Source organism: Cetorhinus maximus, chromosome 1 (genome assembly GCF_964194155.1).
Source record: "Cetorhinus maximus chromosome 1, sCetMax3.hap1.1, whole genome shotgun sequence".
Classification (NCBI taxonomy): domain Eukaryota; kingdom Metazoa; phylum Chordata; class Chondrichthyes; order Lamniformes; family Cetorhinidae; genus Cetorhinus; species Cetorhinus maximus.
Genome location: NC_135879.1, coordinates 58272325 through 58295705, shown reverse-complemented (window position 1 = coordinate 58295705; position 23381 = coordinate 58272325). Strand labels below are relative to the sequence as shown.

At 43.3% G+C, this 23381-nt stretch overlaps 1 protein-coding gene across 3 annotated transcripts in view; it reads left to right on the top strand.

The window, feature by feature from the left end:
- ttc29 (tetratricopeptide repeat domain 29) overlaps positions 1 to 23381 on the top strand; it is a 697530-nt gene that overhangs the window by 179279 nt on the left and 494870 nt on the right. For all 3 annotated transcript variants that reach the window (XM_078547675.1, XM_078547757.1, XM_078547804.1), the window contains exons 4-5: positions 7116 to 7339; positions 8262 to 8447. In XM_078547675.1, coding sequence (XP_078403801.1) covers positions 7116 to 7339; positions 8262 to 8447 — 410 coding nt within the window. The remainder of the gene's footprint in view (positions 1 to 7115; positions 7340 to 8261; positions 8448 to 23381) is intronic.

Below are 23381 nucleotides of genomic sequence, written 5' to 3'. Positions count from 1 at the left end.
TTCATTGGCTCCTGGTTAAACAATGTCTCAATTTTAATCTTCTCTTCTTGTTTACAAATCCCTCTATGGCCTTGCCACTCCTTATCTCCGTAATCTCCACCAGCCCCAAGACACTGTGAGATACCTGGACTCCTCTAATTCTGGTCTCTTGAGCAACCCAATTTTACGTGCTCCACCATTGGTGGCCGTGCCTTCAGTTGCCTATATCCTAAGTTCTGTTTTTATTTTTGTTTTATATCTATATTTATTTTTATTTTTATTTTTATTGAAAGTTATTTTTGTTTTAGGTTTCCAGCATCCACAGTTTTTTGCTTTTATCCTAAGTTCTGGGATTCCCTCTCTAAACCTCTCTTCCTCTCTATCTCTCTTTTCTCCTTTAAGACGCTTCTTAAAACCTACCTTTTTAAGTAACCTTTGGCTATCTGCCAGAATATTGCCTTATATGACTTGGTGTCAAATTTTGCTTTATAACAACCCAGTGAAGCATCTTGGTTTATTACAATAAAGTCACTTTGTAACTACAAGTTGCTGTTGTTGTGGGAAGCTAGGAACTGTGGATCAGCAGAGAGATTTAGGGGTCTAAGCAATGTACCCTCTAATTTTTTTATGGAATGCTTGGGCGATTTGTTTAAGTGCGTGGCCCTTATAATTTTTTTTGCATGGCCACGCAAGGGGCAGAATTTTGCCCTCATCAGGCGGGCACGGTGGGCGTGCCCTGGACCGGTCACGAAGCCGACCGCCACCCTCGATTTCACACTGGCTGGCCAATCAACGGCCAGCCAGCATGAAACATGTGCTGCAGCGCTGCCAGGGCGGGGGCGGGAGGAGCGCTAGTGCTGAACTTCGCACATGCATGCAGGTGCGTGCAGTAAAAGCTCCCTGAGATACAGGGAGCTGAAGATTTTTAATGTTAAAAATAAAGATATTTAAAATCATGAAAACATGTCCCGTCCTGTGACTTTGTCACATGAGCAGGGACATGTTAAATAGGGGTGTAAAACGTTTTTTTTAAATCACTGGTCAAAACCTCATCCTGTCCATGGATGAGATTTTGCCAAAAATGTGAAGGCTGCTTGGCCTTTGCGCCCACCATCCAACTGAACGGTTGGATAGGCAGCGAAAATTCTACCCAATTAATTGATTAAGGGCCTTAATTGTCGGCAGACATGGTGCCAATTTCCACGCACGCCCGCTGACTGAAATATCACGCATCATTTTATGCTCGTTCGGGTGGGGCACAGGCCCACCTGATGAGAGAAAAATTCTACCCATCGTATCTGAAAAGGGCCAATTTGTCCTGGCTTAGAGGGAATACTTGGCCCAAGTATGAAAATCCCTAAAAGCTTGTGGACAGGTACAGAGAATGATTAAAAAGGATAATGGAATGTTGGCCTTTATCTTGAGTACTGGAATAAAAAGGCATGGAACTAATGTTACAGCTGTACAGATCTCTGGCTGAACGCTATCTGGAGTATTACATTCAGTTCTGGACCTCAGAAAGGATGTATTGGTATTGGAGAGTGTGCAGCACAGATTCATCAATATGATAGTGGGACTAAAAGGATTAAATTATGAGGACAGGTTGCGTGGATTAGATTTGTATTCCCTTGAACATTGAAGATTATGGGGAGAATTAGTTGAGGTGTTTAAGATGATAAAAGGATACAGTAGTGTAAATGGAAAGAAACAATTTTCCTTGGTTAGATTGTGTAGAACAAGGGGGTGTAATCCTAATATTAAAGCTGGGCCATTGAGGACTGATATCTAAATGCAGTTTTTCACAAACTGAGTGGCAAAAATCTGGGACCATATCCCCCAAACACTGTTGAGGATAGGTTTTTGTTAGGCACGGGTATTAAGGATTATAAAATCTAGAAGGATAGATGTAGCTGAGGTACAGGTTAATCATAATGTAAATGTATGACAGAACAGTCGAGGGGCTGATTGGCTTACTCCTGTTCCTCTGTTCCCTTCATTCCCTCCAGCCCCCACAGGTCACTGTCTGAGGCTGAAACACACCCTTTGCAATCACAGCATCCTTCTGACCTTGCACTGTACCCCTGACTCCCACTTCCTCTCCATCAGTAAGACCATCTATTTCCACCTCTGTAATATCCCAAATCCCTGCTCCTGCCTCAGCTCATTTGTAGCTGAAACCCTCATCCATGCCTTGGTACCCCAAGATTTGACTATTCCAATACTCTCCTGGCAGGCTTCCCACCTTAAATGCCCCATAAACTTGAATGTATCCAAATCTCTTCTGCTTGTATCCTTACCTGCCCTATGCTGTTCCCCTATCACCCCCTGTGCTCCCTGACCTACATTGTCTTCTGATCTCAAATTTTAAAATTATTTATTCTTGTTTTTAAATCCTTCCATGCTCTTGGCCATTCCTATCTCTGTAGCTTCCTCCATGCTCACAACCCTTCAAGATCTCAGCACTCCTATAATTCTGACCCCTTGTGCATCCCTGATTTTATTCGCTCCTCCATTGACAGCTGTGCCTTAATTTCTTAGGCCCTAAACTTGGGAATTTCCTCAGTATACCGCGCTGCCTCTCTACCTATTTTTCCCTTTAAGTCATCCTTAAAACCTACCTCTTTGACCATGCTTTTGGTCACCTTTCCTAAGATCTCTTTATATGGCTCGGTATATTTTTTTTCTCTTGTGAACCCTCTCATGAACATCTTTGAACATTTCTACTATATAAAAGGCTCTGTATAAATACAAGCTGTTATTAATGAGAGTATAATGAAATAGATAAAGAATTACACCTGCAATCCTCATGTATCCAGATGATAATAAGTCTGAATAAGAAAATATTAGATGACATTGTTGTGAAGCAAAAAAATGAATAAGGGCATTCAAACACAAAGGCAATTCAAATGGTTAAGTTTAATCATGTTGTAGAACATGTAATCTTTACTATTTAATTATTTTGATTTACTGCTGTACCACTGGCTGTGATGTGGAATCTTACCCACATACCCGCACACCGCACACCCCACCACCACCATAGCCAGAAATCAGCAAAAACAGTTGATCTGGGTGTGAACTTCCCCTTTTATGTTACTCTCATATTTCCATTGGAAACCCTGTAAAAAGTTGAGCCTCTTTCAATGAAGTGTAACTTTTTTTTAACAGCATTCTGAGTAACAACTATTGCTGAACAAGCAATCTGGCCCAAAAAATAATCTTTCATTTGTGAAATGTTGTTAAATTATCCCATTATGATTAACTATTAGGTTTTTCAAATGAGATTTTTAAATATATTGATAAAATGTTTGTTCAAGATATTTCAGCTTCTCCTTTAACCCCCTGTGTATGTCCCAATCTTTACTTCACTCTGTAAAATTTTAAAAATTTGCTTTGATTACCAGTGCTTTTCATTTCCTGTTTGGCTTTCTGTGCAAATTCTTTAATATGATTGGCTGCTTAGCCAGCTTAATGAAATTGCTGCAGTTCAATGCTGCGAATCCCTATTAAATTACACGACAAACAGTTGTACATTGAGAGAGTTAAAATTCTTGCCACAGAGATTACTAGATTTCTCACGCAGCTTTCTTCGAGGTCAATGGTGAGCACCCTTGCTTCCACTGACTATAAAATCCGGACCATTATTGAAATATCTGTTAGAAGCCGTTGTTTGGCAGTATAGAGCTTGAGTTTTGCTGAAAAATGAGACATTTTTGTTGAAACTTTTCATTTTGCGTTCATCAGGACATTTTGCAAGAATACAAATCCAAGGGAGACAACACATTTATATTGTATGAGAAGAGAGTGCTGATTGGTTGACAAATGGACTCTGATTAGTAGAGGCATTGCAATGGAGAACACACCATGATGGTGAATGACAATTAACTGCCAGGCATTGTTTGAAATTTAAACAAATTTCAACATTGTTTGAAACTTAAACCAGACAGCTTGACTCTAATTGGTCAAGGCATTGCCCTGAAGAATGAATAAGAAAATGGCTGTCACTTATTTTGTTTAGCTGGAACAGGTGCAATGTGTGTACATGTTCTTTCTGCCTGCAAAGAACTGGCCCCTCTGTATTAATATATGTAGCTGCCAGTACACGCAAATGCATCGCACTGCAAACCTGACTGACAATTTTAAATTGTTTGTCAGCGTAATTCTAAGAACACTGAGGATTATTTAGCAAATGTTGTCCAATCGCGGAACCACATCTAATGTTGGACACTTTTGAGTTTTACAAGCACGGGCTGGTTGGGTACAGTCTGTACCTTTCCCGTTGCAAGCAGCGAAAGGAAAATGCTGTTTGATATGATCTGCCAGTCTTTGGAACATATGGCCTACATACCTAGCATCACACTGGCACTGAAACTCATATATCACACTACTCATTTGTGTGATAGGCAGAACATCTTTTTGGCTTGATGGCAGCATCCCATTAGTAGCGAATACCACTCGTGTTGCTACTGCATAGTAGTAGCATGAAACAGCTAGCTTTACCTGTTGCTCAAATTTTTGAGAAACCTTGCCCTTCCAGGATAATCTGAGGTAGACTGGGCACTTTTCAGGTGAGATCTGTATGACCTTCACAAATGTGAAGGAATCCTTCACTGTTTATGTGGAAAACTTGCTCAGAACTGGTTGTAACAAATCCCCCAACCAGGACTTGCGTATCGATAGCAATGCTGTGTCCATGTGTTCATTTGATATTGCTAACCTATTCACCAATGTTCCACTTAAGGAAACCATAGATATTTGCACTGCAACACTATATCATGGTGATCTAGAGCCGCCACCATTGCATGAATCAGTATTCATTGAGCTTATGAACTCGGCAACTCGCATAGTTGAGTTCAGTTTTAACAATACCATGTATGTCCAAATGGGTGGTGATGCCATGGAATCGCCTCTAGGTCCAGTTCTTGCAAATGGAGAGGTGGTGACATAGTGGTATTGTTACTGGACTAGAGATCCAGGATAATGCTCTGGGGACCCAGGTTCAAATCCTGTCCATGGCAGATAGTGAAATCTGAATTCAATAAAAAATCTGGAATTAAAAGTCTAATGAAGTCATTGTTATAATTGTAACTTCCTTTAGAGAAGGAAATCTGCTGTCCTTACATGTGACTCCGGCAATGTGGTTGACTCTTAAATGCCCTCTGTTTTCAAGGGCAATTATGGATGGGCAATAATAGCCAGTGATACACCTAGCACATGATTCTTTGTGATTCCATGATTAGACAACATTTGCTAAATAATCCTCAGCGAGCTATATTTAAATCTGCAGCTGCATGTAATAATTTCCTTACACGTCTTAATGGGCTCCATCCTGCACTCAAATTCACCTTTGAAATGGAGCAGTCAAATGAACTCCCTTTCCTTGGCATACTAGTTGAGAAATCTTCCAGGGGGTTCTCTATCATGGTCTACTGCAAGCCTACCTTCAGGGATCAATATATGTGTTGGGATTCTTACGGTTCCATGCGCTATAATATTGGCCTTTTCGGCAACCTTGTAAATAGGGCCCATGCCATTTGCTCACCATACAAGCCTCATGTTGAAATAAGGCGCAACAAAGGCATCCTGCGGGATAACGGTACCCTGATCAGATCATTTCACGCTGTATATCACGCAAACTCACAAACGGGCCTAAGGCCATCACTTTCGTCCCTGAAAATTGCCCAGTATACCTCAGGTTACCCTAAAAGGGCAAGGTATCTCAAAAAGTTGAGCAACAGGTGAAGCTAGCTGTTTCAAGCTGCTACAATGCAGTAGCAACACAAACAGGATGCTGCCATCAAGCCAAAAAGGTGTTCTGCCTAACACACAAATGAGTGATGTGGTAAATGAATTTCAGTGCCAGTGCGATGCTAGGTATGTAGGCTGTGTGTCCTAAAGACTGGCAGATTGTATCAAACAGCATATCCCTTCCACTGTTTGTAACGGGCAAGGTACAGACACAAAACACAGTGTCCAACATTAGATGTGATTCCACGACTGGACAACATTTGCTAAATAATCCTCAGTGTACTAAGAATTATGCTGACAACCAATTTAAGATTATCAGTCGAGCTTGCAGTGTGGCGCATTTGTGTGTACTGGAAGCTACATATATTAATATATAGGGCCCGGTTCTTTGCAGACAGAAAGAACATATACACATATTGCGCCTGTTTCAGTAAACAAAATAAGTGACAGCCATTTGCTGGTTCATTCTTCAGGGCAATGCCTTGACCAATCAGAGTCAAGCTGTCTGATTTAAATTTCAAACAGTGTTTGGCAGTTAACTGTTAGTCACCATCAACTGATGCATTATTCATGCCAATGCCTCTACTAATCAGAGTCCACTTACCAACCAATCAGCACTCTCTTCTCATATATATAAATTTATTGTCTCCCTTGGATTTGTATTCTTACAAAATGTCCTGATGTGTGCAAGGTGAAAAATTGTCTCTTTTTCAGTAATATCTGTTAGAATACCACCAAAGGTGGCACAGGAAAACATCACAGGTGTAAGAATTTCAACATGGAAATATCTACAGAAATTTTCAATGGAGTGTGTGTGCGATCCACACTCTCATTTTAATATAGATAAAAGACAATTGATATCTTGGAATCAAATCAATAAAATTGAGCAGCTTTAGTAAATGCAATGCATTGTAATAGGATCAAAATATTTTATTATTAATGATGATAGAAAAGATAGTTTGTCAGTATTGGCTCCTACATGCATTATGTGCCTAAATGGTACAGTGCAACACATTAGTAGTAGTTTGTTATATTTTTGCAGAATATTTCTGCTCCTTAATAGCGGACACTGTGGCCAGTTACATACTTTTCTGACTTTTTACAATGAGTAGCATAATTTTCAAAACATTAAATATCTTCCAGGTAGGAGTTGTCTCCAAGCATCATGCAACTTTTAATATATCTCCAACATATGTATTGCAATGTACCCCTTTCAGTGTCAAACTAGCTTTTGGAATATAATAACAACCTAAAGCAAATTAGAATTTTCTGTGATGATTGCAAAAGTATAACTGGTTAGTGCATTCAAAGGATATAAGGGTTAGAAAAACAAAGCAATTACATTTGAAATGAAGAAACCTTTGAACATGTTTCTTCTTTTCTTATCCCAGTTACAGGAATTCATACAAACACAACATATGTTTAGACATGTTGCAGCAGGGTTATCACAAGTCCTTTTCAGAACTCACCAATCTGATCCTGAATTGGAATGCTGTAAGGGAGGCCGCAGGACCTGGTTCTGACATATGGATGGAAGAGCCCCTGGACAAACAGCACGATAAGCTGGATCATCTTCAGTATTTCCTGGTCAGGGCTGAGGCAGCTCGCAGAGCAGGTAAATGAAGTAGTCATAGGTATTAGCAGCAGTGGTGCTTGCCTGAAGGGGAATGAAAATGAGTTCAGGTAACAATTTACTACATTTCTGGAAATTGCACATAGAAGCTTCACTCCAAAAAGCTCGTAAATATGATATAATGCAGGATAACTGAATATGTTTTTGAAATATGGACATTTTACCTACCCATTTACATGGCTTTCATTCAGTATCATTAATAAAATGAATGAAGATCAAAAGAGTTCATGCATCTGAAAGCTTCTTGGAGATATTTTTATTTCATGTTTATGAGGTATTTAGCTTGCAGTTTATATATGCATAGCATCAGATATGTGGCAGTAGCTGTCTAAATATGTGTATAGACATCTCCTTAAGAAAGAAAATATTAAAGCTATAGTTACAGTGATGTTACTTCATGTTAACTATGAACTGCTATAATTAGAAGAAATCTAAGAATGTGTCAAGTGGCTTTGTTGCACTTGTGTTGGGGCACGTGGAGGAGAAAGTGAGCTGCCTAATGAGCATACAGATACCTTCCTTGTTAGTTTCCAAAATCAGTAGTTAATACAAAAACACATGGGACTGAATTATTTGATGTATAGAAAGCTTTAAAACTGGTGACATTTACAAAAAAAAAATCAAGAAACTGAAGGTTACAATTCCACTATATCAGTCAGAGCAAATTGAATTTATATTTGAAAAGTTGAACTTTAGTGAACCAATAATTAATGTTATTTGTGCTGCACCCTACTAAGATAATAGAATTAAGCATTGAAACATGTTAGTCATTTTCTTTATAGAAATGACTCAATTCTTGTGTGCTATTGTCCTGATATTGCAATATAGTTTATATGAATATGTATATTTCTGATATATTTGCCATAGACATTTCCAAAAAAAAACCTTTCTTTTCTTTCTTAAGGACTATTTGAAGAAGTCTATAATAATCAACTTTCACTGGCATGTTACTTTAAAACAGTAGGGGACAAACTGCTTTCAGATCACTTCTTTCAATCGTGCCTCACCACCGCTGAAATGATCATCCCAGCTGGGGGACAGAAAGTAGTAGAAGCAAATGCTAACATGGGCGTGGCCTATGAGGAGAAAGGTAAATCATATTTTCTTTGGTTGTGTGATATTAGTTTGGAGAAATCGGAAAACATTGTGATATGTATTGCAATTTCCACTTTGGAGGCAATGTTGCACAACAAAATGACGATGAGTAGCGTTTATCCTTGCTGGTTTTCAATATGTCCATTTTCTAGCAGTGATTTTGATCTGATAATTTTTCAGACTCCTCATGCTGAGTATTTTAAAGCAGAATTTTTAAGATTCATAGAAACAGAAAACCCTTTTTCCATTTATCGTTCTTTGAGTATGGCAAAACTTACTTTGTCATATCGCATTTTAGTGCAAAATATTTACAACAGCAGTTTACAGTGACCAAATTCTGCTTCTGATACTAAATAATTGGATTGAATACATGACCTCCTACTCTGTCAGATATTTAGGCAACAGTTTTTGCTCATATAATGGGGGTGGGGGGTTTCATTCTATAACATAGATGAATTGTTGTCATTTTGATTTGATTATTGCCAGCAGGTCGATTTTTAAAAAATATATATGATCTAAATATTATTAAACATTTTTTATTTGTATGATATATTGCAGAGTCTCTTCAACTAATCAGATTGCAGAACCAGAGACTACTGCCTCTTCAGTTAATGAGATCCTAAAATCATGGAGCAAGTGATTTTGGTTTGGTTCAATAGTAAAAATTACTAATTACATTCTACTTAAAATGTTCTGCAGTACGCAGCCTCCATAGCAGTTCCTGACTTCTCCATAATCTATCTACCTATACTAGCCTATTTATCATGTCACAACCTTTGAAGACAACATACCTCAAAAGTATCATAAATTGCATCTCTGGATCACACCTGGATGCATCATGCATCTATAGGTAATTCTCTTTGGGTTTGCTAAATCATTTACAACAGGGCTGGGTATTTGCACAGGCCTTTTCCAACATCAAATTCCAGGTGTTTGTCTATGTCATAAGTACAGCTGATGCAGGCATTCCACTAGAGAACACAAGTATGACACTCACAAGTGACCTGGATTTATTGGACCACTACTTTCAAACTTGGAGCCTCCATTCCAACCTAGAGAAGACAGTTATGACGGCATTCCATCCAAATAATAATGCCGCCGGGAAAGAACACATTTCCTTCTGATGAAATCAAATTACCCATGACCCCTACCCAAAATACCAAGATGTGACCCTGGACAGAACATCATCTATCACATCAGCTGGCCAAAAAGTAAAAATCAGGTTGAACCTTATCCAAAAACTCAACAGACGTCACGGGGTAAGGACAGCCAAAACACTTGGCACTGCAAGAGTGAGCCTAGTCTATTCTGCTGCAGAATGCAGTTCTGCCTCATGGTCCTGTGGCCACCACACAAAGATCGTAGATGCGCAGCCAACACCATCATGAGGATGGTGTCAGGGATGCTTAAGTCCACTACTAGTGGCTCCAGATGCTGTCTCACATTTCCCTACTTGCCAGTCACCACAAAATCATTGTGCTCTGTAAGACGGAAAAAGCCATGAGCAACACCAACTTTCCCATTCACGAAGTATTCAAAAAACCTACCAAGAAATGCTTAGAATCTCACTGGCCTTCCTGGGAAACAGCAGCTAATATTCATGCAGCTGGTAACGACCCACTATCTAGATAGATGGAACCTTGGGACACATGCAGCATGAAGAACCAACATCTCATCACTGACTGAACAGCAGAGGTCCCTGGCTTCAATATCTCTTGAAGACAGTGGGCAGCACTCAACCGAATCCACATAATGCATGGCCACCTGCTCCATAAGTGGAAAGTGAGGAATGACCCTCAGTGGGATTGTGGCCATGAGCCCAGACCATGGAACACATCATATTAACCTGTCCATTAAGATCTGTTGTGGGAGGCACTTCATTTCACTACCTGGCCTCCCAGGAAGTCATTGACTAGACATCTCATTATAAGCTTTTCCTGTCGTATGGAAATAGTAGTAGTTCCCTGCCATCCACTCCTGTTCCCTCTGCTTCTCAAGAGCCCCAGGTGAAGCTTGGTACTAGTCACTAGGGTAGCAGCAGTAAAGTCTCAAACTTTGAGGATGGAGGCAAATGTCCTTTTAGTGGTCTTCTCTCTCTCCAATTCAGCCCTTTTATTTAGTCTTATGGGCCTCAGTCTCAGCCAGACATGTCCCCTTGAAATTGGTGTTTTTTGTCTCCATTCTGTAAAGTGGGCTAGGGGCTAATTTCCTCCCCATTGTGTCTTCAGCACAAACGAAATGTCATAGTTATACTGATTTTCTCAGGAATTAATTAAAAATGAAATAATTTTGTCAAGATCCACGTAGACACATTTCTAAACACATTTCTCAAATTTCTACCATATTCCTAGGTCTCCATGAGGACTCGTAATAGACCCCTAAAAACAAAAGTATTAACAAAATAAGCATATAAAAGTTAAACAATTGAGTTAAAAAATCATTAATTTAGCCATTAGTTTGACTCAAGCAATTACCTCTCTTCATATTCTTTCACATCCCAAACTCCAGGTACATCCAAAAAGAAGTGAAAGCAAGAGAGGGAGAGAAAGAGAAACAATGCAAAGCAATGCAAAAAGAATAGTAGATTGGACGTTACTTGTTGCATGGACTTCAGATCGTAGTCGGGCGGGCAGAGGCAAGGGGCGAGGATCGATTATATCAGCCCCTTTTGCCCATTTTTGGGACTAAGCCATTTTCCTCTGTCATTTCTGGTGGATAGTAGAAGCACTAATAATCCCAATGATATCAATTAAACCCTGTGCGATGCTTATCTCCTACAAGGAGGTGATAGCGTAGTGGTATTGTCGCTGGACTAGTAATCCAGAGACCCAGGGTCTCTGGTGACCTGGGTTTGAATCCCACCATGGCAGGTGGTGGAAGTTTTCAATTGAAATTGAATCCAATAAAAATCTGGAATTAAAAGTCTAATGATGACCATTGTTGATTGTTGTAAAAACCTATCTGTTTCACTAATGTTCTTAAGATATTCCACACTGTAATGCACTACTGTTAAACAACTACAAACTCTATTGTCCTAAGTATCTGCATTGATGATTAGCCAACATTTTGATTTTAAATGCACAGCCTGTAAAGGGTTGATTCCCAGGCTCTTCAGTGGAAAGGAAATGCTTCCTATCTAGCAGCAGCTTCTTCATTTTCCACCACTAACTGATGCGGCTCACTTGTACTTTGTACGCCACAGTGTCCTCTTCACTTCTTAACTCCCCTGAGGTGCATGTTTTTAGGCTGGTGCTAAGGAAAGGTAGAGTGAATGAAGATGTGTGTTGCAAGGTCTAGCATCGCCAGATGCCTGCCCTTTCTTTACATCACATTTAGAGGAGGTAAAAAGAAAGAATTACTAAAATGCTTTCCTGAGAAGCTGTGTTAACATAACAATTTAAGCAGGATCCACAAGAGTTTCAGTTGCTGGTCTATGATAACCCCCAAGATGTTGATTGTGGGGGATTCAGCGATGGTAATGCCACATTGTTGGCCACACGTGTGCAGCCTATTGCACCCTGGACGCGGGGGAAGCCAGCAATCGCCGCAAAGCCTCTGGCTCGCTGTGTCTGGCTTGCCTGGTCCCAATGGTAGTGGATGAAGGTCAATGCATGCCTGAACAGAGCGTTTGTAACCTGCTCAACACAAGTGTGAACAGCTGATTGGGAGACACCGCAAAGATCATCCACCGACTCCTGGAAGGAGCCATAGAAGTTGAGTGCAGCTGTGATCTTCAGAGCCATTGGCATGGAGTGTCCACCCACACAGTTAGCAGAGATCTCATGCCCTATCATCTGACAGATACAGTTCACTGTTTCCCTTGGGAGATGGAGCATCCTTCAGCATTGCAGCTCAGACATATTGAGGTAGCTGCTTGGTCGCCTGTATACCCTGGCAGCAGGATAGTGGCATCTTCTGCGGTTCCTTCCGCCTTGGACTACCTCTTGGCTCCGCACCCCTTGTGCCTGAACCTGTCGTCCCAAAGGTGGCTCCCCTGGAGGCTGGATGTGCAACAAAAACAAAAATAATGTGCACCCCTGGCCTCCTCCCCCTTCTAGCCCTCCCTCCTCAGAAGAGGTGCCTCCAGTGAAGACTTCAGCTCCCATTCCCAGGCCAAGGGAAGGCTTCCTGAAACCTGCAGGCCCAGAAAAGATTACTCACTGCAGAGTGCTGACCTGAAGGTTAAGAGTCCAGAAAAAGCAGCTGGTATGCATTTTGAAGTACTGCAGATCACACAGGCAAGTTTCAAAAATTTTCATTAATGAATACTTGACTGTGCACACTCGTGACCCCAGTGAGCCCTTTAATCCCACCCGTAGATGAGGTTAATACAAATGTGTCCTATCTGCTTGCCCGTTGCGCCTGTGCGCCAACCCGAAGATTGAACGGGTGCCGAAAAATTGGCATTGATTGATGGGTCAAAGGTCTTAAGTGGCCTATTAATTAATGGCAGGTGTGCATCGGACATCATCACGTGCCCGCCCAGCAAAATATCGCGATGGCGCACGGCGACATCAGGACGTTCGCCCAATGTCACCACACGTTACTTTACGGCCCCCGCACGCCAACGGGAAAATTCTGCGAATTTTGTGAAAAAGAAATTGTGCTTGACTAATTTATTAGAGTTCTTTGAGGATGTAACAGCCATTGTGAATAAAGGGAAACCAGTAGATGTAGTATATCTAGATTTCCAAAAGGCATTTGATGAGGTGCTACATAAAAGATGAGCTCATGATGTTGGAGATGATATATTAGCATGGATAGAGGACTGGCTAACTGACAGGAAACAGAGAGCTGGGATAAATGAGTCATTTTCAGGATGGCAAACTGTAACTAGTGGAGTGCCAAGGGATCAGTGCTGTGGCCCAAACTATTTACAATCTATATTAATGATTTGGATGAAAGGACTGAGTATATTGTAGCCAAATTTGCTGATAATACAAAAATAGGCAGGAAAACAAGTTGCGAGGAAGATTCAAAGGGCGGAATTTTCCATGCCCACTGGCATTGGGCATGTTTGGTGGTGTGAGCGGACAATATGGCGAGAAGGCCAAAAATTGTGTTCACAAGACCAACCTTGTGAAACCAGTTTACAATTGTCCGCTCTGCCCTTCAATGGCGGGCCGTGTTTCCCGCAGTCAGACATTGGGAACCTCAATGTAATACATCTGCATATCATTATAAGCCCAGCTCACCGGAATCATCCCCCCATGCTGGATCATCCAAGCATGTCGACACGTTTCACAACAGCATATATAAGGCATGCACTTGGCAGGCTGCACTTCAAGGGGAACTCAGAGGGGAGTGCACAGTAACGTTGTGCAGCGTCACGAGGGTCGCTTGTTAGACTTCAAGGTTGAGGCGCCATGCATTCAGGCGAGGACACAGGCAAGTCGCTTTTTCCCAGCTGGCTGACAGTGCGGTGCTGGGCAAGGGCTGCCCTGTGGTTGTGGCGTGTTGTCGGGGGGGCAAGGGCTGCACTGCGGTTGAGGTGACTTCAGGGGGACAAGGGCTGCACTCCGGGTGATGGTAGTACACAAGCACATGCGGGGTGGGGGGAGGGAAGCAGCCACACATTAGGGAAACCTTGTATAAAGTGACCATTCCTCTGCAACTGAAACAGTCCAGACGCAGCCACATTGATGTACTTGGAGTCGGGCCTCTAGCTTATTGGCCCACTCAAGCAAAGCAAAAACGTGAAATTATCACCAAATGCTCCTGAATTTTTCACCCCTCGGGCACAAACTGCAAGCTAATGAGCATTTTAGTGGACTGCAGAACAGTTGGACAACTGGGCACGTTGTACAATCTCTTTGCTAATGCTGGCCATGGAGCAGTCACTGGTGGAGCCCCTTGCAATGTCATCATTCAGGTTTGGACCAGTGTCCCTCATGGTTCAAGCAACACTGCAGCCTTGCAGTGTGGTTTAGGAGAATGCCTGCATTCCAGTGGGTGAAGTTGCCGCCAATTGGTCAGGTGGAGTGCGGCGGAGGTGGGTGGGGTTTTGGGCAGCCATGCAGCGCACTAAACTCTGGCCAACTAAGTGGTGGCCAGCATGTTCTGAGATGTGTTAAGGAGCCTTCAGATTTAACCAAGAGAGGTTCTTAAAACACCCAAGCTAACCCATGTGTCTCTCTCTCTCTTTAAACCTGCAGGAGGAGCACATCAGGAGCATGGAGCCTGGTGACCTAGCTGTATGTCTCGTGGTGTACAGAGAGCGGAGACAAAGATGAAGAGAGTGATGGAGGCGTCCGGCTGGGCAGAGGGAGGAGCAGCACCCTCAGGATGAAGGGGAGGCTGGGGCTGCCACACATACCACTGAAGAGCCACAGCGAACTGTTGCCATTCGGCACCTAGCTAGACCCAGGGTCTATAGACGTCACCTTTCATTCCTGCAGATGACTGAGAACCAGTGTCGCCAAAGACTCCGCATGTCTAGGGAACTAGTTGGTCACATCTGCCAGCTGTTGCAGGATTTGGTGGCATGGGGACATGGAGGGCATGCACTGCCCGTGGCCCTGAAAATGACGTGACATTCAGTTTTTACGCCAGTGGCTCCTTTCAGGGTTCCATGGGTGACTTCTGTGGGATATCGCAAGCCTCCACCAACAAATTCATCCATGAGGTCACGGATACCGCCTTTGTGAAGGCACACAACTTTGTGCATTTCGCCTAGGACCACGAAAACCAGGATACAAAAGCGCTGGGATTTGCCCAGACCTCAGATTTCCCATAGGTACAGGGTGCTATCGACTTCACTCACATGGCGCCCAGATCACCGTCACAACAAGTAGCCAACTATGTCAACCACAAGGACTTCCATTCGCTGAATGTTCAGCTGGTGTGCGACCACTACAAATGCATCCTGCAAATCTGCACATGGTTCCCAGGGAGTGTTCACGACTCCAACATTCTCAGTTGGTCTCAGATTCCTGAGGTCTTCCAGGGTCCACAGAGGCTACAGAGATGGCTCCTTGAGGACAAGGGCTACCCACAGAGGACATGGCTGATGACACCCGTGCGATGGCCTCAGACTGCAGTAGAGTGAAGGTATAACGAGGCTCATGTTGCAACTCGCACCTTGGTGGAGAAACCATCGGGATACTGAAAATGAGTTTCTGGTGCCTGGACCGGTCTTGTGGAGCCCTGCCACATAGTCCACAGAGGGTGTCACGCATCGTCGTCGCCAACTGCATCCTTTACAACCTGGCCCTACAACGGGGAGAGGAGCTAGCAGAGGAGGAGATGGAGGAGCTCGACATCTCCTTCGATGAGGAGCACGTCGACGGGGATGATGGTGAGGAGGTCCTCGAAGGCTCAGAAGGCCCTCATCGCTGCTACATTTGTGGAGAATGATGACGACATGCAGGGAGGAGACACCATAGATCCTCACATTGCAATTGTGAACTCGTGATTCTAGTCTGGCTGACGGCAGCACAAATAGCCTCTGCGATAAGGCTGCTGTCATGGAGATGCAGCGGAGGTCCTAATAGTCGCTCGATTCCAGGAGGATGATGACGACATGTAGTGAGGACACTCCATAGATCTTCACATAGTCTCTGTGAATGGCTGACTCCTATCTGGCCAAGGGCAGCTCGTTTGTGCTCTGTGATCAGGGTCATATATGGAGATGCAGCTGTGAAACTTTAAATGCACCTGCTCCTTTGTCAGCCTTCAACACCTGACCCCTTCAAGAGCACAGCATCACTGGTCACAGATGCTGATGAGATGGGGCCAGACCCACCTCAAGAGTGCTGAGAGCACAGAGAGAAAATGATGGAACTCTGTGGTGCCTGCCCACAACATTCTGGCAGCAATGACAAGTACCTTCGAGGTGCAGGCATCAGTAATGTGTCCAGGGAGTGTGAGCCGGACCATCACTTTGGTCTGAAGGCTGCACAGAGCACAGGGAAGAGACCCTGGACTGAGACACCTGCCTTTTTATCTTAGGCAGGAACCAAGGTTTCACATCTGACTGACACAAACACTGCTCACGATAACAAGAAGCCATAGGCAAGGAGACATTCCTGGGAGTTCATTTAAAATAGTGAACATTATGTACAAGTGATTAACAGATATGCCCAGGCTATGCACTACAACTTCTCAACTTTCCTCACCCTGCCACTACATCTTGGTGCTTCCTCCAACATTCTCAGCAGAGGCGGAGGCAGCCTGCTGACTGCTATGCCTTGTCTGTGACCTTGTTGGGCATCCTCTGGAGGACCAAGACCTGGAGGGCCCCGGTCTGCTTTTGGGGTCCTGCTGTGTGGCAGTGGCACCCTCCTGGGCTTGTGGAGCTGCTGCGGTCACAGGAAGAGGGGATTCAGATTGGCCGGACACTCCCAGAGTGACCTGGGTGGGTGGCCCCGGAGTGTGCACCTGTTGATCCTCCTCCCTATAGGTGTCTGAGGACCCCTGGCTGACGCCGTGAGGAGAAGGGGTAGCTGGAGTGAGATCGAGCTGCCCCGCACACTTCTCATGTACACACTGTTGGAGGCCAACTATGGTGTCAGCAATGGAGTTCAACCTGCACAGCAGTGCAGGACTGATGTCCTGGACCAAGATCTCCATGGCAGCTGCCAGCCTACCAGTGCTGACCTCAGTGTGTTGTCATGCTGGCGCTATCACTTCAGCCTGAAGGCGGACAGAGTCATCCATCATGCCTTGCAATCTGAGGAGTGCAGTGGACATCCCTTCCTGATGTTCCCGAGCTTGCCTTTGCAGCTCCCGGAATTGAGTCCAGAGGCTCGCCATCTTACTCAGACTCAGCAGATTTTTGGCCTCCAGCAATCCTCCAAGGGCCGGAGACTTGGAAAGCCCCTGCTGCCGCCTGCTGTGGGTCAGAAAATTCAATGTGCTCACCAGATTGTGATTCCGAGGCTATTCTAAAGCTAGGTACCAGCGAAGTGTGTGTCTTTGCGCTGGTGGAGGGTGCGGGTGAGTGCTGTGATGGTTCTTTAATGAGGGTGCCTTCAGATTCTTCTTCTGAGATGTCTTCTGGGCTTGACTGGAGGCCCTGGGTCATGGAGTCCCTTGGCTGTTTCCCAGATGTGCCTGCAAAAGCAAGGAGAGATAATTAGTACATGTCAGTGGCCTGTGAAACAGGACATATCACTCACAGCATGGTTGACGGATGTTGCATGGCTGGATCCTCACTTGATACAGCACCGCCGATCTCACCGCTAGCAGAGTAATGGTCCAGATCTTCACCAGCCAGCTGAATGCCTCGATTTTCAAAGTCTGTGAGGACCTTGATTTCAGGCATTCCTCCACCAGTCTGCAACCTCCCTACTTGTGTGCTAGCTTGTCCTGCATGAATACAGAAAAAAGAAGTTTTACTCGCCAACCACAATGGTGGCTTTTCATGCTGTTTTGTCCCAATCCCGCCTCATTAATAATGCATTCCAGGGAAACACGAAGTTTGCATGGCGGGTGGGCTCTCAATTGCCCGCCACGCCACCACCTCGCTGCTTCCTCATGCCGGGTGCCATATTTAAAGTGCAGCTGTGCGAACACCTCTCAGTGCTTCCAGACATCCTTGAGAATCCAACTTTCTTTCATCTTGGAACTAAACAGACAGTCTCCACTGTTAGCCATTGACTCCAAGCATAAATACCTTGCACCTTCTTCCTAGTCAAACAGTCAAAGCCTTCCTTTGATCTCTAACAATCAAACCATCCAGGCTTACTAAAAGGCAGACTTCAGAACGTGTCATATGACCCCCTTCATTTTACCTTAAACCTAAAGACAAAGGGCTGAATTTCACATGCCCCATCAGGCATGTTTTTGGCATAGGGGCTGCGGGGGCACGTAAAATAGGTCGAGTAGCTAGCCCACCACTTTCTCACTCACCCCTATAATATGCTAAGTGAGCGGGCACTGAAATTGGCTGCCCATCTGCCATATGTAAATTAAAAATTAAGGATAATTTAGGTTTGTTAACAAGCCTATTGACCTCAATAATACTCTGCCCACACCATAACACAGCATAGGCAGTTGGGTGGGAGTGGGCAGGCCATTTTTAAAGGCCTCCATGAACATTTAGGGGGCGCCTTGACCACATCAGGGACAATGCCCCCAAGATGTCACACCCCCCCTCCACACCACCTGCTCAACAGAACCTGGTTCCCCACCCGTCTCCCTGGGATCCCACTGCACCCTAAAACCTGGGGCAACCATGATCTTCTTTGGGCCTTCTTCCTGCAGCCCCGTCAGTGCCCGCTGCTCTTCTCTCACGCTGCTGGGACTGATGATGTTGCCGCGTTGGCTGGCAGCTCCTGAGGGCGGGTCTTCCTCTGGAATGAGGGGTGGAAGTTCAATTCTCTACCGGTTTAGCTTGCCATAAGGCTGCAGGGCAGGCTGACACATAGCGAGTCGGCTTCTGGCTGACTTTACTTCCGGGGGAAGCGGGGCCCTCAAAATGCAGCCCATAGTTACAAAACATAGCAATCTTATAATCCGAATAATTGTAAAAACTTGATGATCTATTAGCTTCCCACAGTCATCCCCAAGTTAGTAATTTAAATTTTAACAGGGTAAGAGAAAAAGTCCCCAGGCAATTTGCAACACCTTTATAATCATAATTATAACAGCAATTACAATAACTTTTATTTTATAAAGTGCTTTTACTGTAATAGCTGCACTAAGCCACTTCATAGGAGCATTATAGTATAAAGTTTGACACCAAGCCACATAAGCTGATATTAGGGCAGATGATCAAATGCTTGGTCCATTAGGTAAGTTTTAAGGAGAATCTTAAACAGGGCAAGAGAGGTGGAGAAGTTTAGGAAGAGAATTCCAGAGTCTAGGGCCCAGGCAACTGAATGCACAGCCACCATTGATGGAACAATTAAAATCAAAGATGCTCAAGAGGCCAGAATGAGAGTAGTTAAGAAGGGTTGGGAGTCTGGAAGAGATTCCAGAGATAGGGAGGGGTGTGACCATGAAAGAATTTGAAAACAAGGATGGGAATTTTATGTGACCATGGACCTGCTGTGACTGCATTACGTTTATTGATTAGCCAGGTGACCACTATTTGTGAAGATTTAGGTTTAATACAAGTAAACTTTATGTGATCTGTAACCAATTATAAAGAATTGCCTGGAGTATATGATCTGTGATCTGCCGATTACAATAAGGGTGTCAATTGCATTTGTTTTCTGTGCCACTAGCATCTTTATGACTTCTGATGGAACATTTGTGAGGTTTAGTCAATCAGAATTGTTTGGAGTTATTTTTGAAGTCCACACTGCATTGCCTAGGAAATTAATCAGCTATAGGCTATATTACCTGCCTAATATCCATGTAGTATCAGCAGAGAACCAAAAAGAAAATTTGACAATGTTGACAGCTTCATTATCTTGGGACCTCTGGAATGTACTTCACATATGCTTCTGTGCATCTGTTCAAAATTTCCAAGCCTATATTAAGATGAAGGCCTTCAAGTCTAAGAACATCCAAGTGGTATGTAAATCCAGCAGTGACATAAAACATGCAGCAGAAAGGTGGTAGTGTAGCTTTAGTTCCACTGATACAGAAAGAAGATATTGATGCAGGAAGAAGAACTCATATATTATTGCTTTTCACATTCTCAGGGCATTCCAAAACATTCTATAAGCAATGGATTATTTCTGAAGTACAGTCATTTCTTATATGTGGAGAAACATGGCAGCCAATTTGTGCACAGCAAGGTTTCGCAAGCATTAAGTGAATGAATAACCCAATAATCTGTGTTGGTGTTGTTGGTTATGAGAGATATTTGTCGAATCATGCTTTAGGCTCTTTTATGTCTGAGCAGCTAAGGGGAACCTTGATTTGTATCGTATCTGACAGATGGCATCTCTGACAGTACTACAGTGAAGTTTGAACCTAAATTATAGTCTCAAATCCTAGAACAAGGCTTGAACCCACAATCTAGCTAGAGTACTACCAGAAGTACCAAACTGACATTATGACATATGAACCATAGGAGTTCACAGCCTATTCAAGTCATTATGCCAGTGCTGGCTATTTACTACAGCAATTTAAAATTAATTTCATTGCCCTGCTTTATCCACATTGCCCTGTATCTTCCACTTGTTCAAATATTTATCCATTTTTTTTCTCTTTTAAAGATGCAAGGATCTCTGGCTACAACCAGATCCTATAGAAAGGATCCCATGCTCTTAACAACTCACAGCATAAAGAAAATTCTCCTAACCTTTCTCCTTACTCCTATGTTTAGAATAATGACCCCTGCACTAGAGGAAACAGGTTTTTCCTATTTGCTCTATTAAAACCTTCTGCAATTTTAACCTAAAATTTAATTCTAAATTTAATATATTAAATTTACTTTTCATTTTCCCTGCTCCAGTGGAAATAGCCACTGTGAAATTTTCCTGATATCAATACTTTCCCATTCCTGGTCTTCTGTGTTTATCGTCTTTGCTATGGGTACTCAGCATTGCATACATTACTCAAGCCATTTAACCTCTGAATAAAAAGGTTGTGGGTTGAATTTCTACTCCAGGATTTGAGCACATAAAATAGAATGATACTTCAGGACAGTGCTGCATAATTTCTTTATTCTTTTCATGGGATGTGGATGTTGCTGGCAAGGCAGCACTTGTTGCGCATCCCTAATTGCCCTACACCAGAGTGGCTTGTTAGGCCATTTCAAGAATCTACCACATTACTGTGGGTCTGACGTCATATGTAGGCTAGACCAGGTAAGGATGGCAGATTTCCTTCCCTAAAGGACATTAGTGAGTCAGATAAGATTTTTTTACAAGATTGATGATAGTTGCCTTGGCACTACCACTGCAACTAGCTTTATAATTCCAGATTGAATTAAATTCAAATTCCACCACTTGAACCCGTGTCCCCAGAGCTGGGTTACTAGTTCAGTGACATTTCCACCACATTACCATCTCCCCCCAAAGGAACAAAATTGCTGTCCTTAAGATGAAAAATTAAACCAAGACACTGTCCATTCAGGTAGATGTAAAAGATCAGATGCAACTTTTTGAAGAGTAGTGGTCCTGGTGCAATGACCAATACTTTATTTTACAAACTGCACCAACAAAACAGATTAACTGGTCAGCATATGACTGTAGGTATGTGCACAAATTGGCTGCTGCATTTACCTGTTTAACGACATATGATTCAAAGTAATTCATTGGCTGTGAAATACTTAAATGCATTTAAGGGGAAGCTAAATAAGCACATAAGGGAGAAAGGAATAGAAGGGTATATTGATATGGGTAAATTAAGTGCATCACGAGGAGGTTCATAGGAGGATCATCCAATTGCTTAAGGAGTTGAATGGCCTACTCCTGTTCCTATGTGAAAGTCTTCAGGGGCTGAATGGTCTCCTGCTACCTGTGTGACATTCCAACTAGGCTGAATGGCCTGTTTCTGTAATATAGATTCTGTGTAATTCTATTTTAAAATCTTGGGGATGTGAAAGGCACTGAAAAAATGCAAGTTTTTTTTCCCCAAAAGTAGCCTAACCAATACTTTGTATAAATGTATCATTAATTCTTTACTCTTGTACTCTATGTCTATATGTATAAAAACAAAATATGTTGTTGGCCTTTTCCTAATGATTTATCTACCTGCATTTGCACTTGCAGAGAATTATGTATTTGAATTCCTAGGTGTCTCCTTGCATTCACCTTCAGCATCTTCCCAATGAACTTATCTTCCTATTCCTTGTATTTCCTCATAAAATGCATTATCTCATCTGTCACCATATTAAATTACACCTTCCAGCTGTCTGCTCATTCTGCCATCCTACTTTTGTTTTCTTCAGGTCTTTTACAGTTCCCTTTGCTGTTTACCAAACTCTGGCTGAATAATAAGTGCTGGCGCGGCAGGCAGGCCCCATATCTGGAAGCAGCCAGCATTCCGATTTCTAAGCCTGCCGCCCAAAGACGCCGAATAATGTGTCAATTGGGCCAATTGTAAGTGCAGGGTTGGTTAAGGGCCACAGACAGAGGGATTCAGCCCAATCAGAGCTAGAGGGCGGGATCTCTGGCATGGGAGCTTGTTGGCTGTGACCCAGAAGGAGCTCACGGTCAACAATTTAAAGGGACACCTGGCACGGGGCAGTCAGAGGAATGCCAGAGGTGACCCAGAGACTGATCCTGAGTCAGATGATGAGCCTCTGGAACAAAAACAAAAATAGCTGGAAAAACTCAGCAGGTCCAACAGCATCTGCGGAGAGGAACACAGTTGACGTTTCGAGTCCGTATGAATCTTCATCAGAACTAAGGAAATAGAGGAATGAGGTGAAATATAAGCTGGTAGGGGGGGTGGGACAGGTAGAGCTGGATAGAGGGCCAGTGATAGGTGGAGGCAAAGAAGAGATTGCCAAAGATGTCATAGACAAAAGGGCAAAGGGGTGTTGACGGTGGTGATACTATCTAAGGAATGTGCTAATGGGGATATTAAGGGTAGAAAGCAGGGCAAGCAAGTGGTAGATGGCCCTAGTGGGGGTGGGGTAGGGGGAAGGGATCGAAATGGGCTGAAAGGTGGAGATAAAACAATAGATCGAAATAAATTTTAAAATAGGTGGGAAAAGAAAAATATATTTTTTTTTAATTATAAATTATTGGGAAAAGGGGGGATCGGAGAGGGGGTGGGGATGGAGGAGAGAGGTTATGATCTGAAGTTGTTGAACTCAATATTAAGTCCGGAAGGCTGTAAAGTGCCTAATCAAAAGATGAGGTGTGCTGTTCCTCCAGTTTGCGTTGAGCTTCACTGGAACATTGCAGCAGGCCAAGGATGGACATGTGGGCATGAGAGCAGGGTGGTGTGTTGAAATGGCAAGCAACAGGGAGGTCTGGGTCATGCTTGCGGACAGACCAAAGGTGTTCCGCAAAGTGGTCACCCAGTCTGCGTTTGGTCTCTCCAACGTAGAGGAGACCGCATGAGCCTCTGGAGTTGT